The sequence below is a fragment of the Gymnoscopelus microlampas genome (genome assembly GCF_963454915.1).
Source record: "Gymnoscopelus microlampas genome assembly, chromosome: 16".
NCBI classification, from domain to species: domain Eukaryota; kingdom Metazoa; phylum Chordata; class Actinopteri; order Myctophiformes; family Myctophidae; genus Gymnoscopelus; species Gymnoscopelus microlampas.
In genome coordinates, this window is record NC_139953.1 from 4,542,888 (window position 1) to 4,568,009 (window position 25,122).

Here is a 25,122-nt window from a genome sequence, read left to right on the forward strand (position 1 = left end):
ACAGTGGAATAGTTGAATATGCACCATCAGCTCAGAAAGCAGAAATTATGGCAGTCACAGCAGCTCTTAAGGCATCTATAGGAGACAATGTAAACATCTACACAGATTCTGCATATGCACACGGGGTATGTCATTATGAGCTAGCAGTGTGGTATCGAAATGGATGGTTAACCTCATCAGGCAAAGATGTAAAGCACAAAAAAGAAATCCAAGACCTAGCATTTGCTCTAGCACTACCCAACAGAGTAGCAATAATGAAGTGCAAAGGACATGACAAAAGCAACACAGACATCGCCAAAGGAAATGATGCCGCAGATTTAGCTGCCAAATCAGTCACAGGGTATCAAGGGCCAGCATTAATAATGTCATCCAACCCATCTAAAGTAGCCACTCTGCCCACATGTTCTCTGACAGATCTAATACAGGCATAAGCTGAGTCACAAGTGTATGAGCAACAGGCTTGGATAACAGGGGGTGCTACAAAATCAGTTCAGGGACTGTGGAGATCACAGTGTGGTAGAGTAGTAATTCCGGCAGGATTAGCTCCAATCATTATTCAAGAAGCACATGGGTTAGCACATTGCTCCAGAGCTCAGACTAAGAAGAATCTTGATCAATGGTGGCATCCTTATCTGAAGGACATGGTAGATAAACAGTTGTCTGAATGTCAAATATGTGTTGAACATAACCAAAGAGCAACATTCAAAACTCCTATGGGATATTTCCCAGTACCTAGTGGACCCGGAGAACACATAGTAATCGATTTCACTGACATGGGCAAAGAGAACCGCGTCGGTGGTTATCGATACATGCTTGTAGTAACTGATTCTTTCTCTAAATGGCCAGAAGCTATACCTTGTAAAAGAGAAACAGCTGATGTGGTAATTAAGTATTTGATCAATACACACATCCCGTTTCATGGATTTCCGTTGGTCATAAGATCTGATAATGGGAGCCACTTTAAAAATGAGGACTTGGCAACAGTAGAACGCTTGATGGGAATAAAGCATAAGTTTGGTAGCGTCTGGCACTCAGAGTCTCAAGGTCAAACTGAGGTAATGAACAAGACTCTTAAGAATAAGATAGCTAAGATATGTGCTGACTCATCTCTCACCTGGGTGCAGGCATTGCCTATAGCTCTGGCCAGTGTACGCGCTTCTGTTAACGCAACCACAGGGTTCTCTCCATTTCAATTGACTAGAGGTTATCCGTTCCCCGGCCCGGCTACTGCAGCCATAAGGGGGATAGAGGTCGATCACTCTAGAATCTCTCATGCAGGATTTTATAGTGCACTAACTACCATGATAGCGTGTATCTCTCAACAGGCATTGGAAAAACGAGAAGAGGTGCACCAGAAGAGAGAGGACCTACCAAGCCCAAAAAGGACAGTTCAAGCCGGAGACTGGGTACACATTAAAGTGATAAAGAAAAAGTGGGGAGAACCACGTTGGAAGGGACCATACCAAGTAATAAACAAAACAAAATACTCAGTCCAATTAGACGGCAAAGGCTCCACTTGGTATCACATAACTCAGTTAGCCCCAGCTGAACCTCCAGGAGAGAGGTCCCTGTCACAAGTCAGAGAAGACCTTAGGGAAACTTTAATAATAGATTGGAGAGATGATCCTGAAGCTGTCAAAGAAGAGAGAGAATCACGCAAGAAACACCCAATAGAGTCAGAATTAGAAGTGTCCAGTGACCTATTGGACTAAGAGATTTTATTCTTACTATTATTTTTCCATCCTTTTCTTTTTAAGACAATTGAAATATTGTTTATTCTGTGTATTTCTGATCTTTTTGTTACAATCTAACCATACTAACCATTTGACCATTTATTTTTAGGCATCTAAGACCTAACCAGATCCACAAAGATCTAAAACCTATGCCTCTTTTAGCTAGACTAACACTTGAATTGTTTGGAGAAATATCTTTCACCACTTACTATAGTGAAGACTGGCGTATAGAATTAGTCATCTGGGATTGCGTAGTAGAGGAACAAATTTGTGGGACTCAGGAATTGTGGCAACAGGGAATCAATAGTATCTACGATAGAGACATAGTAGACGAATATTTTGGGAATTAGCCATAACCTAAATTGGGACAGATCAAAGGGGGAATCGAATATGGGGGAACCTGATGTAAGGTATCAACCATTTGCAACCTATGACAAAATAATGAAAAGATTTAAGAAAAAATGTGAAGCCAAATTATGTACCACAAAGGGAATAGCTTTACTGGGTGGGGGAACAGCACTGGGAATAATTGTACTTGTTCTACTGTTAATGGAAAATAGAACTCTTCCAAAAAAGATTCAGAGCCCAACGACCCCCGCTAGCCTAAAACAAATCGAGAATGACCTTCTGACTAACCATGAGACTGATTCCACTGCTAACTTAGGATTGCATCGTTCTAGACGTTATGTATACCTAGCAACATCCGGTGATTCCAACACCCCGTCTGGAACTATAGAATGCTATGCAGGGGAAACCTGTACATTCCTATTCCCTGACGCGTACTCTTGGTACTCTTACTATAACGGACCCTCTGTGTCCTACCAGGCCTATGTATGTGTTCCCCCATGTGAGTACGACTGTGAAGTAATAGCACACTCCCAGAAGTTACCTGCTAATACCTGCAAATGGGCCCCACAGGCCCAAACAATTGCACAAGACCCTCGTAGAAAATGGCAAATTGACCCTAAGGCTAATCCAACCTCTTTTATCGAGCAGGGCATTGATCGACCTAGGATACTGTTAACCCGTTACAATAGAAACCTAGGAGTTACTATCTTAAACCCAAAACAGTCAGATTCAGGAACTCTAATGGCAGGGATAGAACGAGCAGGGAAGGATTCCCTGTCTCCAATACTTAGACTTATTGTTTATCCACCTAGAAGTACACGACTAGAGAGACTCTTAGACGATGACTCAGCTGACTTGGATGACTCCCAATTAGAGATATGGATGAGCAGAAACCTGGACGAACATGTAAGGACAGGTTTTGGGTTATCCAAAGCACACGTAGCTCTAGCTATATGCCATAGTAATCTGGCATGCTCACAGGCTTTCCTACACGCCAGATCCCATGGGAACATGGCCTCATGGGTGGGTGTCCCTATGGACACCCGTCCTCGTACAATCCCATTGCATTACTTAGACTTACCAGAACTGATGGCTACTAAGACATGTCCAATCCCAGTGGTTATGCTACAATTCTTAGAAGTAGCACAGTCTATGCACTACATTCAACAACACTCTGACTCTGTACCCAGTATGGCTGTAAGTGGTAAGTGGACTACAAGTATTAAGTGCACCCCGGCAGTTACCTCAACTAGGCATGCTTTAGTTACACAGGTCACTCAAAAGATTGCACCTACCTGCCTATGCCAGAACTCAACAGGAAAAGCGTCCATTGGATTTTCCCTCTGTGACAATTTTCTTCATATGAATCCAAATGTTAGACCGAACTGCTCTTTCTCTGCTAGAAACACTACCTATAACTTTACCTGTCCTTTCCTTGCTAAACTGTCTGCTCATTCTTCCCCAGGCGTGGTGTGGGTGTGCGGGGACAAGGCGTTTCACCATCTCCCTGATGAGTGGACGGGCTGCTGCTACCCTTCTCTGCTTACCTCTGGCTATGACTATCGCTTGGCATATTCCACCCCGTTGATGACTCCGGAAACAGATAAAGTAAATGTACCCCTTGTTCCCTCTAGCCTCACTCTCATTCCCCCAGGCAACCACACTTCCGCTAACCTCACTGGGGTTATCTGGAGACATGGGCCAAACAAAGTAGCTGAATGGAACCAAGGCTTTGGTCCAGACGTAGACTATTATGGAACATACAGGAACCGCACGAACATGTGCCTACGTACAGGTATTTTAACCATATCTCCTGTATTCCCCTCTGATGCAGGTACCTACTATGTGGAACTGAATGGACGGGTTCAAAATGCAGCCATAGTAATTATGTTTAATCACACCCTGGTTTCCCAAGCAGATGCCCACAAGCCCCAAGTGTCCTCAAGTGCATCTGTGCACCGAGCTACCCGCTCACTGACACCTCCTCAGTCCACGGTACCGGTCAAATCCTTGATTGACCAAGTCAGATACAAGTACCCGAACCTAAGGTTCACAGACCCATGGACCACAGTAGGTGAGTCTGTAGGATATGCTATACTTCCCCAGATATCAGTACCAGACATTTATCGTAAGATTAACATGGTAGCTGCTGAACTCTTAGAAATAAAGGGAGCACTCACTGACACTGATCAAGCTATTGCATTGCTTAACCAAGAAGCTCTCCATGAGCGTGATGCCATATTCATGCTAAAACAGACCCTTGATCTGCTTACGGCAAAGGCTGGAGGAATGTGTAAAATGTTGCTTAATCACTGCACCTTTTTCATTCCAGATGTTTCTACTAACGTAACCTCTCTATTAGCTCACTCCAAGGCCGTTCTTGACTCACTGACCCCACCACCAGAAGGCGACGACCCCTGGGGTTGGTTCTCCTCATGGGGCTCTTCCTGGATGGTTTGGGTGGCCAGTGTGATACTTCCTATTCTTATCCCAGTGGCTGTCCTCCTGCTTTGTGGACCTCCATTGATCCGCTGTTGTGTAAACCGCTCACTAGCTAGCATCCCCTCACATGACTCCACTGCCCGACAACTTGCTCTGACTAAGGTATCAACCTATGACACTGACTTTGATCCAGCCAACCTTAGAGGGTTGCCTAGAGACTTGAGAAGCCTCATACCACATGACGGACAGTACATACAGACCCAGAATGACGTGCATGACATTTATCCTAGCCCAGACACACATGACGACCCATTTGCAACTTGTGACACACCACTGTAAATCTAGGTGTACCAGGTCCTTCTAATTTCCCTTTTTAGATTACACCTTCAAAAAAGGTGTAAAAGGGGGACTGTTAGGAAAATTAGATTTGAAGTCTAGAAGTATAATGAATGTGTTGTTAGAATAGTAAAAAAGGGGGCACATAGTGGCTCTTGTTTATATCCTGCTGTTTAAACATATAACTGCTTTAAGTTTAGCTATTCTAATCACTTAAGCCACACAGTGATATATAGACTATTATACTGTGTAGCTGTATATATCCCGTATATTTTAATCATTAGTATGACTAAAAGTGTTAAGTTTTAGTTTAACTATGTCATTATAACCTTATTCAAAGAAAATGTGTGTACCAAGGAGGAGAGGAGATCATAGTGAGAGAGGCCCTGTCTTTCCCTCTCTCTCATTCACTCCCTTTTCAGAGGAATGTCTTGCTGAAAATACAGGCACCAGTGATGCCATAGAATTAATATTAGGTCATAATAATCGCATACTATTGTTGTAATACTCTTATATTAATATAGTAAAAGCTTTAATATGGATATCAAAATGATATAAAATTACACAGCAGAAGTCAGAGTGTTAGTTCCCAGCGAGGAAATAGAAAACTAAAAATGCCATATACCTTGGCCAAATTATAATAGACAAAGGGTTCATAGACGCTTATCGCAATCAAAAGTAAGGGAGTGTAGGACCATCGAAGGGAGTTGAAGGAGTCCTGAGGCCTGTGACGGGGAAGGTGTGGAGTCAGCGTGAGAACAGCAGGAAGCCTCGTCCTCCGAAGCCAACATCAAGATCTAATTGATAATGTTTTTATGATGTAACGCTGGAATAGGGAAAGGATGCTTCAGTGCAGAAATATCGCCCTGTCTCGAGCATCATTACTCTGTGATGAGGGAGAGATTTTTGTATCCAGCGCGCTGTTATTTGAGTGGTATTGTATCTTTACTGTTTGTTTGATAATTCATTCTTATAGTTTCATAGGCTCATAAATAATTGTAAACGTAGTTTAAGGATAATAAATGATTTGATATTACAAATTGTAAGTCTCCTGTCACTTTCTTTAAGGGTGTTTTAACGTCTCCCCATTTCACAGAACCTCTGAACTTGCACCTTGGTTATACTTAAGTACTTTAACTTTATCTCTTATGGTGTGAAGGTACAGAAGATTCATTTCAATACCATGTTATGTAGACAGATACCTGGCATCCTATACTTTGAATAGTTTCAATGTAGAGATTATAGATTTTTTTGGGGGGATAAGGGGGCTGTTAGACTGATGATTCTTGGTTTACATATGATCCTAGATTACTATTTCTATGCATTTGATGTATTACCTTGCTTACTGTAAATCGATCTGGATTAAGAGCGTCTGCTAAATGCCTAAATGCTTAAATTGTAAATCGCATTGTGAGCTTGTATATCGCCTATTTTAACTATTTTAAAATAGTCCCAGTCCCACACGTACAGTCCCAGTCGGCAAAGTGTCACCTGGTACTACCAGGTGACCAATTGACACTTATTTGCACAATGTTATTTACACTTATTTGCACAATGCACTGACAGACAAATCTAACAACTCTCAAACCCATAGAATCACTTTACAAACAGACATTAAAAACACTTGATCAAAAACCCATCCATTACCACCATTGCCGTATAGTTCAAAAGTATGATTTATTTTGATAGCTTTAAACATTTAGCAGATGCCTGTCTCATTTTTAAGGTTTTAAATGGGCTTGCACCTCCACCACTAAAACAGTTCATAGAGCGAAGGGAGAGTGGTGACAGAACAACAAGGGCAACTACCAGAGGAGACTGTGAGGTGCCATTCAGATGGAGTGTGTTTGGTAAAACAGTCTTCTTTGTTAGAGCCTCCCATCACTGGAACAGTCTTCCTACCGAAGTAAGAGAGACCAACAACTTTCTAACCTTCAAATTCAACCTTAAAAGATGGCTAAAAGCTAACCAAATTTGTAATCATGAGTAAATTTCGGCTCCATTAATCACTGATGTATCTTCTCCTATTTTACTATATTGTTTTGTCTTTTGTACTATGTCTACTTGTTTTGTATAGTTGACGATGTCTCTTTTTGTATGGATAACTATACCACTTTTTTAACAGCCTGCCCAGGGACTACAGATGAAAATTAGCCAACTCTGGCTCATTTACATGGACGTGAATAACTGACATGTTGATCAATGTGCATTGTCCCTGTTAAATAAATAAATAAAAATAAACGTGCACTGACAAGTGATTCTGACGTATATCTGCATGCTAATCGTCTATTTTCACTATTTCAAAAATGTTTTAGAGGGGGTCTGCCAAATACACCTGTCTGGCTTAGCGGAGAGTGTGGTGTTGTAGAGGGGGTCTCCCTGAACGCGTACGTATGTCACACGTGCCCCCGCAAATAGCTGTCTCGTGTCCAGCGCTCAATTTGTGAAGTCTATGCACTGAAAATGGACCTTTTCTGACCCCTGACCTCACTGGACGGCCCGCCATTTTTCCAAATACACCTCTCCCGCTTAGCGGAGAGTGTGGCGTTGTAGATGGGGTCTCCCTGAACGCGTGCGTATGTCACACGTGCCCCCGCAAATAGCTGTCTCGTGTCCAGCGCCCAATTTGTGAAGTCTATGCACTGAAAATGGACCGTTTTCTGACCCCTGACTGGACGGCCCGCCACTTTTCCAAATACACCTGTCTGGCTTAGCGGAGAGTTTGGCGTTGTAGGGGTCTCCCTGAACGCGTGCGTATGTCACACGTGCCCCCGCAAATAGCTGTCTCGTGTCCAGCGTCCAATTTGTGAAGTCTATGCACTCCAGTGAACAGCATCCATTTAGATACATTTTTAATGTTATTAAAACAGTTAAAAACTTTTTTTATAACAAATATACATAATAATATTGTGTTTTCTAGCTTCGTTTAAATGCTTAATTTATAGTTTTAATGTGCAAATGAACCGTTTTTCAATGGTTTTCAATGGTTTCTTTTTACTCTAGAGGGTACTCTTATTCTGAAGAGATCGTCAACCGGAAGTCTTCTGCTCTGTTATTTCTGCTCACGGAACACTGGTGGAAGCAGCGTGAAAAACGTGTCATAAAGGAGGTAAAAAACCGTCTCATAAAGGAGGTGCAAACCGTTCCATAAAGGAGGTGAAAAACGTCTCATAATGGAGGTAAAAACCGTCTCACAAAGGAGGTGCAAACCGTTCCATAAAGGAGGTGAAAAACGTCTCATAATGGAGGTAAAAACAATGGAGTCTGTACGGCTGAAGATAAATGAACACATGACGTCGGTAGGAGAGGAGATATTGTGTGTTTTGGACAAACAGCAGCGTGGTGCTGATGTTTGTTGTGTGAAGCTTGTCAGAGTGTTTGTGTTGGAGCGCCTCAGTGCGGCTGCAGAGTTCATGTGCAACCTCTTCCAGAGAGAGATAGAGACACTAGTAACTCTGCTGGACAAACAAAACAAACTGCTGGACATTGATTTGGATATGGACATCGATCTAGACACTGCAGGTATGTCTGTTACACACACAACATCAAACTACACACTGCAGGTATGTCTGTTACTAGCTCCATAAAGAACCTCTCACTCCGCTATACAGCTCCGAGATGAGGCTCTATGTGGTTCTCATCCGGGATCGGTCGAACGTCCGCCAAGGCTCCGCTGTTTACCCTTTTGTATACATCGTATCCCAAAACTAATGGTAGATTCCAAACCTCACGGATGTTTAAGGTTTGGACCGGAGCATAATATTTTGGGTCTGGAGCGAAACTACCCGTTTAAATCGCTTATTTAGTCAGCCTGTGGCCATGTTTCCCATTCAACCAGGGAAAACCCCCCTACGTCCGCTGCCAGTACTGCGCCTGGTTTGGCTACAATGGGAAACATGGCCACCGGCGGACTAAATAAGCGATTTAAACGGGTAGTTTCGCTCCAGACCTAAAATATTATGCTCCGGTCCAAACCTTTAACATCCGTGAGGTTTGGAATCTACCATTAGTTTTGGGATACGATGTATACAAAAGGGTAAACAGCGGAGCTTGGCGGACGTTCGACCGATCCCGGATGAGAACCACATAGAACCTCATCTCGGAGCTGTATAGCGGAGTGAGAGGTTCTTTATGGAGCTAGTCTGTTACACACACAACATCAAACTACACACTGGAATGTCTGGATAGAGAAAATGACTTTGGTGTCCTTTCCTTAATTTAGCTTCCTTGTGGCGGGGCGCATCGGGTGAAAGCCGGTATTACACTCAATGTAAAGTAAACAGGGGGGGGGGAATGGGGTTCTTGCACAGATGGGATTAAAATGCATATCAATTGAAAAATACGGACTAATACAGTGCACAAAGATTCCAAATGCCTAGTTAACATCCTTGACTACCGGGTTTTGCATTTGTAAATGTTCGGAGAAATACAGACTTTACGGGCCGATGTTCACTCCAGTGACAATTGGGGAGTAATGACCAAGACGAACATAGATTTGTAAAATCGCTAAAATACATGTATGATCCAAGGCTAGCATGTTGCATACACACCACCAAACTACACACTGCAGGTTTGTAAACACGTTTTACGTATGTTAGCGTGACCATATTTCCAAAAACACAAACCAGGACCAATAAAGTCACTTAAATAGCCGATCCACAAGCTCACGATGATGATGTTAAGCTTGTGGATCGGCAATGTTTTGTTACTTGTATCAATTACTGGGATTCTTTTTTTCATTTATTTAAATTAATTTGCATTTTCACCTGGTGTTTACATCAGGATGGGGACAATTATTTTAACACTTACTGTAGCACTCCTAGTGACTGCACCTTTCAACTGAACAGAACATGATAAACGTCTAGTGTGATTAGATTACATGGTATAATGTAAGGTTACTGAATGATAACCAAAAGTCATTTCTACTGGTGATTTCCACAGAGCACCACAAGGAGAGTTCTACCGTATCTAGAGGGATGGCCTCCCAAACATACTCGACGTTGTCAAAGGGACAGCGAGAGACGGACCAGGGACGTGGACTGTTTGATGCAACGATGCAACCTGTATTAAAGTTGCACAGGATAGGTGTGTACTGTTTAACCCATTGATACCTGGAACGCATTTGTGTCACTTTAGATGTCTTTGGCGATTCAAAAATAGCAGATATACAAGCTCATAGCGCGGCACCGAGTGCCGCGCTATGAGCTTGTAGATCTGCTATTTTTGAAAAATCTTTTTTTCCAAAAACTGTTACGATTTAGATTTTTTTAAAATAATCGCCTCAGGTCTTAATGGGTTAACCCATTAAGACCTGGAACGCATCTGTGTGGGGATCATTGCTTGACACACACACACACACACACACACACACACACACACACACACACACACACACACAGTTATGGAATCCAATTGATGTAAATATGTCTCCACGATGTAAAATCTTAATCCATGTGGTCACATGAAGTCAGAGATCATCATTGGAGCCACACCGTTCCCATGTTAATCCTGAGATCTACATGATTCTCACTGTTCTATTACAGCAGCTGTGTTTCCTTTTTTGCATATCGTTGCTGTCGGGCAGAAACATTATATCTCCATATTTAACCCCGTTTTTTGGGGGTAAATGAATGCCCTAATTCATCATACTACAGTGTCACACAAAAGTAGCAAGAATTGCCGATCTACAAGCTTTTGATCTGCTATTTCTGAATTTGAATCTTTAAAAGTTACAGTTTGGACATGATAGATTTCCACCGCACAGCAACGATATTATTATACCTACTTATAAAGTTTAATATCATAAATATGTATAGTCTCTATGTCTAGTCTCTAGTCCTTATTCATGTGACATCATAGTCCTAATTATGAAAGTCCTTATTTATATCACATCAAAGTCCTTATGATGAAAGTCCTTATTTTATTCCTTCATTCCAGACCAGTGTGTGGAGTCCAGTCTGCAGGTGAAGATCAGTTCTCCAGACAGGACTGTTTCTATTAAACAGGAACCTGAAGACCACCTGGATCTCAGTAAGTTTTAAGCACTCTCTCTTTATTTATTTTATTGGTGAAAGTGGGCCGGTACTTAGGGTGTAAAGATTTTTTTGATTTTAAGCATTAACAATGTGACTACATCGATGCTTTGATCCCTGCATCTTTCTAAATGTACCATGAATAGGACGATGGTTCGGTTGTAAAAGTATTAATGGGTTCACTGAAGCCGTGCAGTTAATTCTACTACAGTATTAACTAACCAGCTGCAGAAGACTTACTGATCTAACATTTACAAGTATTTACTTTAAATCATTCACCTCTCATTCAGCACCGGCTGCATTCAGCTTGTCTCGCATCTTCTGTGAGAGCTGCAATGTAAACAAACAACAGCCACTATTTGCAGTACAGATTGCAGTCAGCGCACCATTACATTACATTACATTACAGTCATTTAGCAGACGCTTTTATCCAAAGCGACTTACAATAAGTGCATTCAACATAGGTAGGGAACTAAACTACTAATCACCAGAAGCATTAAATGCATTCTCTTCTAAAACAAGCAAACAAGAGTATACCTAGCGCTAAAGTAAAAGTGCAATATATCAGCTACCTAATTTCATAAACAGATGAGACAAAATAGGAAAGTCAAATGAGCAACAGCTAAAACAAATAAGTGTATCGAATAAACAGGATCCAATAAAACAAGAGTTTGTACAACCATCAAATAAAATATTTGCAAGATGTGGGCAAAGAGTAATCTTGTTGATACTTTTTCCAGCCACAACTGGTCACTGAGGTACTGCAGTGGAGGTCAAACCTTTTACAGATTCTCATTGTATCTTTTTCCTAGACTTCCTGCATGTACTTGTGTGTAAAGAGGAGATTTCACCTGAAGAGGAGCGGAGCCCCAATCCGGTTCAGGAGGAACCAGAACCTCCACAGATTAAAGAAGAACAGGAGGAGTTACTTGAAAGACCAGAAGAGGCTGGTGGGCAGTGGCGCGGGAAGGGGGGGGCTACGGGGGCTATTTTTTTATTTTATTTATGAGAACGAGAATTAAATAACGTAACCCTAACCTAATCCTAACACCGAAATAAAGTAAAGGAAAAAAAGTGCCAAAACCCACCCAAACCCGCACATTTTTCGACCCGAAAAATCGCGCGCGTTTCGGGACGCTGCGCGCGCGTGCATGCGTCAAACGGATTCCCCCCGACGCTCAGCCCCCCTGGCTATTAAGTACTTCCCGCGCGCCTGCTGGTGGGTCAACATGACATTACTAGCAGTGAAAAGCGAAAACTAGCCGCCATTAATTCCGAAACACCGGGACTCACAAATCACTTATTCTTTTTTTTTTTAAATAGCTAAATTAGTTGATCTACAAGCTCACAACGCAGGATGGAGGCAATTATTCTAGCACTTAGCATACCTAGTGACTGCACCTTTCAACTGAACAGAACATGGTAAACATCTATAGTTTGATTTGATTACATGGTATATGTAAGGTAAAAGTTCTTTCTACTGGTTATTTCCACAGAGCACCACAGGGAGAGGTCTACAGTACCTAGAGAGATTGCCTCCCAAACATCTTCAACATTTCCAGAGGAACAGCAAGAGACGGGCGAGGGACGTGGACTGTTTGATGCAACGATGCAACCTGTTGTAAAGTTGTATAGGATAGGTATATAATGTTTTATTAGGGCCTAAAACATTATATATGTTTCATATATGTTGCACAGTAGTGCGAAACCCTATTGAAACTGCAATGATTATTATTATTATTTTCCCGATAATGAATCGCGTTTTTGAGGGGCAATGCGTACTCCAAAAGTTACGCAACATTGCAGAGAACCGGGAGGGGCGGGCAGTGCCACGCATTTATCCGAATAAGGCAACCTATTTTGGGCATGGCCGTCTCAAAAGTCCCGTTGCGTCACATAGTCTGGAGGTGGTAAAAATGAACTGCTGATTGGCTGAAGGGGAAAAACGATCATTGGCTGAAGGGGTTGTCAGTCAACGGTATTACTCCCGCCCAACTCCAGCCCACAGCCAATATTGCAGCATGGTCGATCAGGCCAGACTCACTCCTGAAATCAAATGGAAATGAGATTTCCGGAGGGAGGGTTTACCAGGCTAGCGTTTTTGTGCATTTCACGCCATTTTCTCCCTGGCAACAGAGTTGCCAGGTTGGGAGAGAAACAAGCAACCAGCGTTAGCTCGTTCTGCATTAGCGTTAGCTCGTCGGGAACTTTCAGCGCCTCTTAGGGTCTCATGAGACTCCACAATGAGTACTAGGAGAAAAAAAACAGACTTTGCATTTGTTAAAATAGGCGATTTTCAGACATCCACACTCTCCCATTATGCCAACGGAGGGGGTCGCCAGAACGGCCAAGAGGGGATTCACTGGATTAACTCAATGGGCTTTTCTATCGTAGTGATTTGCGACACATCAAAGATAACACTTAAAATGTCCGGAATTATCCTTTTAACAGCCTTAACTTCGGTTCGCAGCATGCTACTGAGAACAAATTTGGTACGTGGACTAAGACCACCAATAGGGACGAGCCGTAATTTCTGAAGCCCCGCCCCCTCTGTCTTCCTATTGGCTGGCCTTTAAACAGCCATAACTCGAGTTCGCAGCATGCTACCGAGTACAAATTTGGTATGTGGACTTAGACCACCAATAGGGACGAGCTGTAATTACTGAAGCCTCCCTCTGTCTTCCTATTGGCTGGGCTTTAAACAGCCATAACACTGGTTCCGAGCATCGAATACCTACGATATTTGCTAGGTGGACTTAGACGGCCAATAGGGACAGGCTGAAATTGCTTAAGCCCGCCCCCTCTGTCTTCCTATTGGATGTGCTTTAAACAGCCATAACACTGGTTCCCAGCATCGAATACCTACGATATTTGCTAGGTAGACTTAGCCGGCCAATAGGGACAGGCTGAAATTGCTTAAGCCTGCCCCCTCTGTGTTCCTATTGGCTGGGATTTAAACAGCCATAATTCCGGTTCCCAGTATCGAAAATCTACAAAATTTCCTAGGTACACTTTGACGGCCAATAGGGACAGGCAGAATTTGATTAAGCAATTTAGCCTAACTTTTCAGCTGATTGCCATACAGGCTTGTATCGTAGACAGAACGTCGAGGGCCCGGTCATCACTGCTTGCAGCTTTAATTTACTTTACAACCTGTTGTAAAGTTTGTACGGGTTAGGTATACTGTTTTATTTACTTTACAACCTGTAGTAAAGTTGTATGGGATAGGTATATACAGTTTAATTTACAGGTAGTTTAGTTTAAACCTGTAGTAAAGTTGTACAGGATAGTTATTAAGGTTGGACGATATGCCAAAACATTCCTATTGGCCAATATATAATACATCGTCGCCCCAAAAAATCCGCAGATTGACGATATATTTGCTCTAGAAAAGCAATAATGTGAGAACAGATCCCCAGTCCTTTAAGCATGAGTTATACTTCGCTCTACAGCGGGTCACTTGTCGAAAATAGCAGATATACAAGCTCACAAGGTGTCGGGGATGCGACGCATTGTGAGCTTGTAGATCTGCCATTTTCGGCACACGACCCTGTCGTACGACAAAGTATACATTTGGCTGTGACATGTAACTGCCATCACACAGTTTGTGTACAATATAAGAAGCAATAACATCTTATTTCATTCATAGGGCCTCATCAACATCATTATCAATAAAAAGAGAATGCATCCAATGGGATGAGTAATAACAACAGTGGGTTAACAATAAAATATACTGGGCATATATGGGCCAGTACTGGGGGAAGATGGGCAGGGTGACCGGCCCAGGGTAGTGGCACCCCAATAGATCACAGCAAACCAAAGCAAAATAAACAAAATGAATTAAACAATAGCCAACACCACAGAAAAGGGGCATTACCACAACCATTAGGCGGCCGTCACCTGTTCCCAACGTGGATCTCCAGCACCAGGCCTGTAATGGAAATGGTCATTAATAACCCACAGTGAAATATATGAAGCACTCTCTCTTTATTTATTTTATTGGTGAAAGTGGGCCGGTACTGAGGGTGTAAAGTCTGATTTGAATCAGGTGATCGATTTAAGCGTTAACAATGTGACTACCTCGATGCATGGACCCCTGCATCTATCTAAACATACCATTAATAGGACGATGGTTCTGTTGTAAAGGTATTAATGGGTTCACTGAAGCTGTGCCGTTAACTCTACAGTATTAACTAACCAGCTGCAGAAGACTCACTGATGTAACATTTACCAGTAATTACTTTCAAAATAATAGGGACTGCCTCTCATTAACCTCTCATTCTAGCCTGGTTCCAGACCATGGACCCCGCCCACTCTCTGAGTGGACTGCCCCTCTTGGTCTGGTGTTGTAATGTGAGCCTAGGATTTATTCGGCACAAAAAGTACCGTCCAATGAGAGTCAGAGGGGTGATGGGGATCCTTTGTGATTGGTTTAGGGAAATTCTAATCACCTCCCCCTTGTAATCGCCTACACTGGAGCCAATGTCAGACTGAAGCTCCACGCAGCTTCAGTCTGATAATCAGGCTACTCTCATTCAGCTTGTCTCGCATCTTCTATGAGAGCTGCAATGCAAACAAACAACGGCCACTATTTTCAGCACAGAGCGTAGTCAGCGTACCATCAAATTAAAATGTTGGAAGATGTGTGCAAAGAGTAATCTTGTTGGTACTTTTTCCAGCCAAAACTGGTCACTGAGGTACTGCAGTGGAGGTACAAGATTCAAAACTTTTATAGAGTCTCATTGAATATTTTTCCTAGACTTCCTGCATGTACCTGTGTGTAAAGAGGAGGTTTCACCTGAAGAGGAGCGGAGCCCCAATCTGGTCCAGGAGGAACCAGAACCTCCACAGATTAAAGAAGAACAGGAGGAGCTACTTGAAAGACCAGAAGAGGCTGGTGGGTCAACGTTGACATTACTAGCAGTGAAAAGTGAAGATGATGATGAAAACAGAGAGACAGAGCCTGTAGCCATCACCTCAACTGAACACATGAAAACACAAGCTGATGTAGAGGACTGTGGAACATCACAACCAACTAGTGATGGCCAGCTCCTCTCTTCACACTGTTCTGAATCAGACACAGAAGACAGTGATGAGTGGGAGGAGACTAGGGGAGATGAGTCAGCTTTAAACACACTGAAATCACACAAGACACAGAATGTGGGAGAACACCGCAAGCTGTCCCAGGACCTGAAATCATCTAAACAAACTCACTCCAAGATGAGTCTCACAGGGAAGAAAAGTTTTAGTTGTACAGAATGTGGCAAAATGTATAATAGAAAAAGAAATCTGAAGATTCACGCAATGATTCACACAGGGGAAACGCCCTTTTCTTGTACAGTTTGTGGTCAAGGCTTTTGTCGAATGGTTCATCTAAAAACACACATGAGGACTCATACAGGGGAAAAGCCCTTTAGTTGCACAGTTTGTGGTAAAGGCTTTTGTGTGAAAAGTAATCTAAAAACACACATGAGGACTCATACAGGCGAAAAGCCCTTTTCTTGTACATTTTGTGGTAAAGACTATGCTCACAAGGGTAATCTAAAAACACACATGATGACTCATACAGGGGAAAGGCCCTTTTTTTGTACAGTATGTGGTAAAAGCTGTATTAGCACAAGTCATTTAAAAACACACATGATCACTCACACAGGGGAAAAGCCCTTTAGTTGCACAGTTTGTGGTAAAGGCTTTGCTCTGAAAAGTTATCTAAAATCACACATGAGGACTCATACAGGCGAAAAGCCCTTTTCCTGTACAGTTTGTGGCAAAAGCTTTGTTAGCACAAGTCATCTCAAAACACACATGAGAACTCATACAGGCGAATATGCTTGTACAGTATGTGGTAAAAGCTGTTTTAGCGCAAGTCATCTAAAAACACACATGAGGACTCATACAGGAGAAAAGCCCTTTTCTTGTGCAGTTTGTGGCAAAGGATGTAGTCAAAGTGGTGAGCTAAAAACACACATGATGACTCATGCAGGTGAAAAGCCCTATACTTGTTCAGTTTGTGGTAAAGGCTCTGCTCTGAAAAGTGACCTAAAAAAACACATGATGACTCATACAGGTGAAAAGCCCTTTTCTTGTACAGTTTGTGGTAAAGGCTTTGCTCAAAAAACAAATCTAAAAACACACATGAGGACTCATACAGGCTAAAGCCCTATTCTTTTGCAGTTCATGGTAAAGGCTTTACTGAAATGGGTAATCTAAAAAGACACATGAAGACTCATACAGGGGGAATGCCTTTAGTTTAGGACATAATGATCATTCAGTCTAATCCAGGATGACAATGACAAGGATACTTAAGCAGAGGAATATCATAATTTGACAATATCAACATGATTGAATAAAATAAACATTAATAGTTTCTTTTTATGTTTTATCTTGTGTATGGATCTTATTTTCTATTCAACATGATGGAATGTGTTCTTATTTAAATGTATTTATCTTCATAGCATTATTCCCTCCAGCTCATTTACTTACTCAGTTACTGGCAGTGCAATATGAGCATCACTGTGTCTCTCCACATTTCATTCAAGTGAACAAGTCATTCATTCATATTATGCAGTATATAATGGTGCAGTAAAGTGCTGACAATCTGCTGGGTTTGTGTAGCTGTTCACTGTGTGTTGACATGTGTGTTGTTTAGATTGTTACAATATCATAGTACATAATATGGTAGATGCCAGGGAGACATTGTACATCATCACTTAGTTTGATTACATGTCTATATTCTACAGCGTTGTGTGTCTTTATAGTGGTATATTTTTATAGACTCAGAGGGGGATTTTTTTTTTGGTTCTGTTTAATAAAGGTTTCACCACTACAGTTCCTCTATGTGGCCTATATCATTCAAATATTCAACTTCTTGTTTATGCCCAGAATGACAAGGACATCCACAAGTTCTGCAGAAATGTGTAGCAATTGTAGAAATAATAATTAAATGCAATGATTTTGATTTAAAGAAAAAAAACTTGATGCGATGCATTGTAAGCTTGTAGATATTTTCAATGTTCACTATTAAATACGTGTATCTTTTGGGTCTCAGCTGAAAATGTTTGCGAACCAATGTCCTAGTGGTCTGTTCTATCACAGTAGAACACGTTTTCTGTGAATATATGAATCTAGGGTCCATGTGGTTAAGTGTTTTTGCTTGAATCATTATGATATTAAAGCACCTGCCCTGAGCCTAAATAAATAGCATATATTTTGAACGGTGTCTCCCAGTGGTACATTTTGGCATAATGAGTCTCTCACTGAACGTGCTCCTTCTGCACATATAGTGCATTTGTAAAAAAAAAAAAAAAACTAGACAGTGTGTTGATGTGGGAGTTTAAACAGTAACACCTCCCCTTTGTCTTGGAGTGGACAAACACCTCCTCCCACCTCCTCCAGTCAATCTCTCAAGGAGCACGTTCAGTATGCCTGGTTAAATCTAATGTGTACAATCCAGTCGATTAAATGCCTCCTAAGCGTTGTCAAATGTAATGGCCACATGTAGGAATGACCTCCTGTGGCTCCCAGTGGTATGTTTTGGTGGAATGAGTCTCTCACTGAACGTGCTCCTTCTGCACATATAGTGTATTTGTAATAAACTAGACAGTGTTGATGTGGGAGTATAAACAGTAAGTTTTGTCTTGGAGTCGAGAAGCATCTCCTCCCACCTCCTCCCTGCTCTCCTCCAGTTAACTGTTGCCAGGACCCATTTCAATGTGAAAGGCTCATAACAAAAGACACCTTGATGATGATTATGATGTTGAGGGCCATCATCAGAGATATTTACATAGACACAAGTTTCAATGTCTTCATCAACATGCTGACTGTTTTGTCTTCACCAAAGAAAGCAAACCTCAAGATGTTCATGGTTGATTAACAAAGTGATTAAATTATTTTATGCAATAAAATGGTCAGTTTAGATTATAAAAATGACAGTCTACTCTGGTCTGTGAATAAAATAAAGTGATGCTCTGTTTTGTTAACATTATTCAACATTATTCCCAAATCTAAACACATTTTCAGATAAATAGCTGTAAATAGCTGATCAACAAGCTCACAATGTACCATGTTATTTTCAAATATCCTAAGTATAACAGTTTAAAATAGTCCTGATTTTGATGCTATATGAACAATTTTGTTGACCCCCCCATTTACCCCTAACCAAATTAGCTGATGTAAAAGCTCACAAAGTATTGAATTGCAATATACTGTGACCTTGTAGATTGCCTATTTTCTGTGAATGTTTGTCTATTATGATATGCCCAGAATGCTAGGGTTCATGTGGTTAGCACATTTTGCTGGGTCCCCCTGAAACACCTTAAACTAAATGATTCCTATTTTCTTTTTCTATGGTGTTGAGACGATACTGCTTAAAAAACTTCTATTCGTTTTTTTATTTCCTCTCCTGTCTTTTTCAGGATTTGGCTGATCAAGGCCCTTTGCACTGCACACAGGGTGGGGGAGTGTTAACCAAGGAATGACATCGTTTCAGTACTTTTACATGTTGAATTTCTTCAACTACCTAAAACATGAGATAGACTAAACATATATCAGTATATCAATCATGGTGTCTCTAGTTCTTAATCTGCCAGATCAGTGGATCTCAAAGTAGGGTTTGGGGACCTAGGGGTCCTTGGCAGGGTTCCAGGGGTCCCCAGCTAAACGAGTGATAGTTAATCTTAATCATTCCAATGTATTCAAATAAATACAACAAGAGAATATGTTTTATTTAATCATAATTTCACAGTGATCTCCATACAGTAAATAGACAGTGAAGGTATTATGGACCGACAATATTGGACTGAATCATTCCTAATAACAAAAATATCCTTAGATTTGGGTTCCAAAGATACATCATCTCAAATGGAGTTATGTGGTCTAATGCAAATATAATGTGAGGTCCTTAAAATGAGAGAGTTTGAGAAACATGTAGATCAACGACAACCAAGTCTAGATACTAGAATGTGTAAATTGGGGGATACTTGGAGACAATGACACACCTGAAGTGTGTAGATTATCTGTGCTGTGCCAAGTGGGCCGGCCAGACACATTTAAAATGCAAATAATACAACAATAAGGAATTTAATGTGTGTGTGTGTGTGTGTGTGTGTGTGTGTGTGTGTGTGTGTGTGTGTGTGTCAAGCCCCGCCCCCTTAGCAGCCTCCTGCGAGACGCAGATGTGACTTATAAGGGCCCAAATGTGTTCTAAGAGCAGCATTCAATTTCATTGGTCGCCGTGCCCATTCAATTTCATTGGTCCTCGGGACCGCCCGACCCCTCCCCCAAGCGGGGTAGGGGGCGGGGTTAGAGGTGGGAGGCGGGTTCAAAGGAAATTTGAAATGTGCAGCGGCAGCCATCTTGTTTCACCCTGCTGCAGCTACTGTTAACTGCCTACTGGTCGCCTTCTCTGCTCCTGATAAATGAAACTCCTGCTCCCATAAGGTAAATCTTTTAAACATTAATAGGTTTGATTAAGCTATGATTTGCTAGCTAACTAACTAAGCAAGGTGCTGATTGTTTTGGATTAGCCTAAGCTAAGGTTTTCTAGCTATCTAACGTAGCAAGATTGTTTTGATTAGCCAAAGCTAAGGTTTTCTAGCTATCTAACTTAGCAAGGTGCTCATTTCAGCTAAGTTAAAAAGACAAATAAGAGCAATAACAACACAGAAATTAGCATGTTGGTTTTACACGTGCCACTCTGCCTTGAAATGCAATGTTATCTAATCATTTTTGTTTCACCCTGCTGCAGCTATTGTTAACTGCCAACTGGTCGCCTTCTCTGCTCCTGATAAATAAAAATCCTGATAAGGTAAATCTTTTAAACATTAATAGGTTTGATTAAGCTATGATTTGCTAGCTAACTAAGTAAGCAAGGTGCTGATTGTTTTGATTAGCCTAAGCTAGGGTTTTCTAGCTATCTAACTTAGCAAGATTGTTTTGATTAGCCAAAGCTATATTATTTAAGCTGCTCTGAGAGCAGCATTGACAACGTAGTCCCAGAGCAGCAATTTAACATTGGTCTATGGATATTATTAAAGCTGCTCTGAGAGCAGCATCGACAAAGCAGCAATTTAACATTGGTCTATGCATATCATTTAAGCTGCTCTGAGAGCAGCATTGACAAAATTCCCCCAGAGCAGCAATTTAACATTGGTCTATGCATATTATTAAAGCTGCACTGAGAGCAGCCTTGACAACATGCCCCCAGAGCAGCAATTTAACATTGGTCTATGGATATTATTAAAGGTGCTCTGAGAGCAGCATCGACAAAGCAGCAATTTAACATTGGTCTATGCATATCATCGAAGCTGCTCTGAGAGCAGTATTGACAAAGTGCCCCAAGAGCAGCAATTTAACATTGGTCTATGCATATTATTAAAGCTGCTCTGAGGGCAGCATCAACAAAGCAGCAATTTAACATTGGTCTATGCATATCATTGAAGCTGCTCTGAGAGCAGCATTGACAAAGTGCCCCAAGAGCAGCATTTTGATATTAGTCTGTCTATATTATTTAAGGTGCTCTGAGAGCAGCATTGACAACTTGCTCCAAGGGCAGAAATTTAACATTGCTCTATGCATATCATTGAAGCTGCTCTGAGAGCAGCATTGACAAAGTGCCCCAAGAGCAGCAATTTGATATTGCTCTGTCTATATTATTTAAGCGGCTCTGAGAGCAGCATTGACAACGTGCTCCCAGGGCAGAAATTTAACATTGCTCTATGCATATCATTGAAGCTGCTCTGAGAGCAGCATTGACAAAGTGCCCCAAGAGCAGCAATTTGATATTGCTCTGTCTATATTATTTAAGCTGCTCTGGGAGCAGCATTGACAACGTGCTCCCAGGGCAGAAATTTAACATTGCTCTATGCATATCATTTAAGCTGCTCTGAGAGCAGCATCAACAAAGCAGCAATTTAACATTGGTCTATGCATATCATTGAAGCTGCTCTGAGAGCAGCATTGACAAAGTGCCCCAAGAGTAGCAATTTGGTATTGCACTGTCTATATTATTTAAGCTGCTCTGAGAGAAGCATTGATAACCTGCTCCCAGGGCAGCAATTTAACATTGGTCTATGCATATCATTTAAGCTGCTCTGAGGGCAGCATTGACAAAGTGCCCTAAGAGCAGCAATTAAATATTGGTCTATTCATATCATTTAAGCTGCTCTGAGAGCGGCCTTGACAACATGCCCCAAGAGCAGCAATTTAACATTGGTCTATGCATATCATTTAAGCTGCTCTGAGGGCAGCATTGACAAAGTGCCCTAAGAGCAGCAATTCAATATTGGTCTATTCATATCATTTAAGCTGCTCTGAGAGCGGCCTGGACAACATGCCCCCAGAGCAGCAATTTAACATTGGTCTATGCATATCATTTAAGCTGCTCTCAGGGCAGCATTGACAACGTGCCCTAAGAGTAGCAATTCAATATTGGTCTATGGATATTATTAAAGCTGCTCTGAGAGCAGCATCGACAAAGCAGCAATTTAATATTGGTCTATGCATATCATCGAAACTGCTCTGAGAGCAGCATAGAAAAAGTGCCCCAAGAGCGGCAATTTAACATTGGTCTATCCACATCATTGAAGCTGCTCTGAGAGCAGCATTGGCCACGCGTCCCCAGAGTAGAATATTAAGATAGTATGTGTGTCATTTAACCCTTTCTGTGCCAGAGATTATTTCTGAAAATTTCTAGCCAGTGCCAGAGCTTTTTCATTGAAAAAAAAAAAGTACTTAGGAGCCGAGATACAGAATTTTAAAGTTTTAAGTTACAAGGAAGTGTCTGGGAGTCTAAATCTTCGGTAAATCATATCTCCTTGGTCTTTGGGTTTTTAAATTTTTTTTTAAAAAAAAACTTTTATTTTGAAAAAAAATCACTTCACGTAGATCTACGTTATTGGCACGTGGCGGCTATAAATAGGTTCACGTAGATCTACGTGATTGGCACTTAAAGGGTTAAGGTGCCCTGAGAGCAACATTGAGAAAGTTCCCTCAGAGCAGAGTAGAATATTTAACATTGTAGTTGTCGTTTAGCTGCCCTGAGAGCAGAATTGAGAAGTGCCCTCAGAGCAGAAAGTTAACATTGTTTTACGTGTCTTCTAAGCTGCCCTGAGACCAGCATTGATAAAATGCCCCCAAGGCAGACTAGAATATTAACATGGTAGGCCTATGTGTGCCATTTAAGCTGCCCTTATAGCAGAATTAGAGAAAGTGCCCCAGAGCAGCACGTTTCCATTGTTGTATATGTGTCATTGAGTAAGTGCCCCAGAGCAGCAAATTAATATGGTTGTATGTGTGTCATTTAAGCTGCCCTGAGAGCACCATTGAGAAAGTGCCCTCAAAGCAGAAAACAAACAGCCCTGAGAGCAGCATTGAGAAAATGTTGTGTCTGTTACTAAAGTGGTGTTATTCTCATATTTCAAAGTAATAATGCTTCTATCAATTTCAGGTCATTGAGAAACTGTGGATCGACGGAATAAAAAGAAGCTTAAGGCTTCCAAAAGTCAAAGAGCCCAATGTTGATGTTGACATCCAAATCATACATGGGAACAAGACAGATTACATGGAACACTACATGGAACAACTTCAGGAGAGAACTGGTTTTGTTTTTAAAGAAGGAAAACAAAAATAGACCAGAAAAAACTATCATTACCATGCCTGCGAAGAAGTAATAGACCAAAAGGAAAAAGCAAAGGCGAGTCGTCTAGCACCAGGGCAAACTCATGTGAGGCATATGTGTCCTTTAAAATTATCGAGGAAAGCAGCTACACGGCAGTGGTGATTCGTCAACATTTTCTTCACACAGGACATGATCCGTCCAACCCTGATGAAAAGAAGAAGTATCAGATAGATCCTGAATTATTGGGATTTGTAGAAATGTGTGATTTACCACATTTTCTATTGGATTAGTTGAGAAGTATGTGCTTAAATATATATTTCAAATGAATAAGGACACTCTAAGGCCTGTTTTGTCCTCACACTTATGTTCTTTTCTCAGTGTAGCTATCTGGATGACTTGGCAGATGCAGGGAGATTGAAAGTCTCCCACTCAGCCTTGACTGATACAGAGGCATTGGAGAAGGGCCTGGGACAGCACATTTCCATTGATGAGGAAGGGATGTGCTCTGTGCCAGCAGAGTCAGACCTCAGCCACAACACAACAGACTGTGCCATCCAAACAGTGGATTTAGTGAAGATGCAGTGTGACTGTAGCTCTTATAACAAAGGCAATGTATGCAAACATGTAGCTTTAGCATGCGCTGAAGCACAGAACAGATGTGTAGATATTGATAAACTTTGTTCTGATGTTGCAAAAAACATGATCATGAACCAACAGTACCATATGGATGGTGACTGCCTCACTGCATATCACAATAATGACAAACCAACATTTGCTTTCACTGGAGAGCCTGCATTTTGTACATGCGCAGTGAACAGTTACGGACAAAGGTGTGTGTGTGTGTGTGTGTGTGTGTGTGTGTGTGTGTGTGTGTGTGTGTGTGTGTGTGTGTGTGTGTGTGTGTGTGTGTGTGTGTGTGTGTGTGTGTGTGTGTGTGTGTGTTTGCACATCATTGACTGTTTAAAAATAAAAGACCTGTCACATGTTCCTATTGCTGAAAGTGAAAATGCAGAAAGTGAAAATGTTTGTCTGCCTACAACTGTGAAATCTCATCATGAGCTTCAGTCAATGATAAGAGATCTACATGATTGGAGTACATCAGAAAATGTCAAGTACAGTAATGAACTGTACACAGTTGTTAAGAGGGCACATACATTAGCCTTCAATACATTTGGGATTCAGTCACGCAAAAGAAAGATCTCTGCACTCCATGCTTACCGCCAGCGAATGAAAATTGCTAAGCGCAGTGAGCTTTACAAAAAGCATATAAGAAAAGTGTCTAAAAAAGCTCGTTAAAGGGGCACCCCTATATTGAACCTTGTCTATTGCCCCATCTAACTGAGGCCAATTCTATATAATGTCTTGTAAATCAGCAGTTGTCTAACATTTTGTGCCCAAGACACCCAAACTGATTTGGCCACATTATTTTTTTATCTTGTAACTAAGTACATGTACTCGAGTAACATTTTGATTTTTGTTTTACTTTTTACTTTGAGTACTTTCAATTTACTTCTACTCCACTACACTGACAGACAAATATTGTACTTTTACTCCAGTAAAATTACTTAAACTTGTTACTACTTTTCTACTTTTAGTTACTTTGTAGATTTTGATT

At 41.4% G+C, this 25,122-nt stretch overlaps 1 protein-coding gene across 1 annotated transcript in view; it reads left to right on the forward strand.

Annotated features, from left to right (window-relative positions):
• Nucleotides 1-7,940: 7,940 nt before the first annotated feature.
• Nucleotides 7,941-25,122, forward strand: part of LOC311062766 (uncharacterized protein) — a gene marked incomplete at its 3' end in the record, with an annotated part of 151,705 nt that continues 134,523 nt past the window's right edge. The window contains exons 1-5 of the mRNA XM_084081987.1: nucleotides 7,941-8,381; nucleotides 9,801-9,944; nucleotides 10,797-10,889; nucleotides 11,704-11,841; nucleotides 12,388-12,531. Coding sequence (XP_083938113.1) covers nucleotides 8,033-8,381; nucleotides 9,801-9,944; nucleotides 10,797-10,889; nucleotides 11,704-11,841; nucleotides 12,388-12,531 — 868 coding nt within the window. The 5' untranslated portion in view covers nucleotides 7,941-8,032. The remainder of the gene's footprint in view (nucleotides 8,382-9,800; nucleotides 9,945-10,796; nucleotides 10,890-11,703; nucleotides 11,842-12,387; nucleotides 12,532-25,122) is intronic.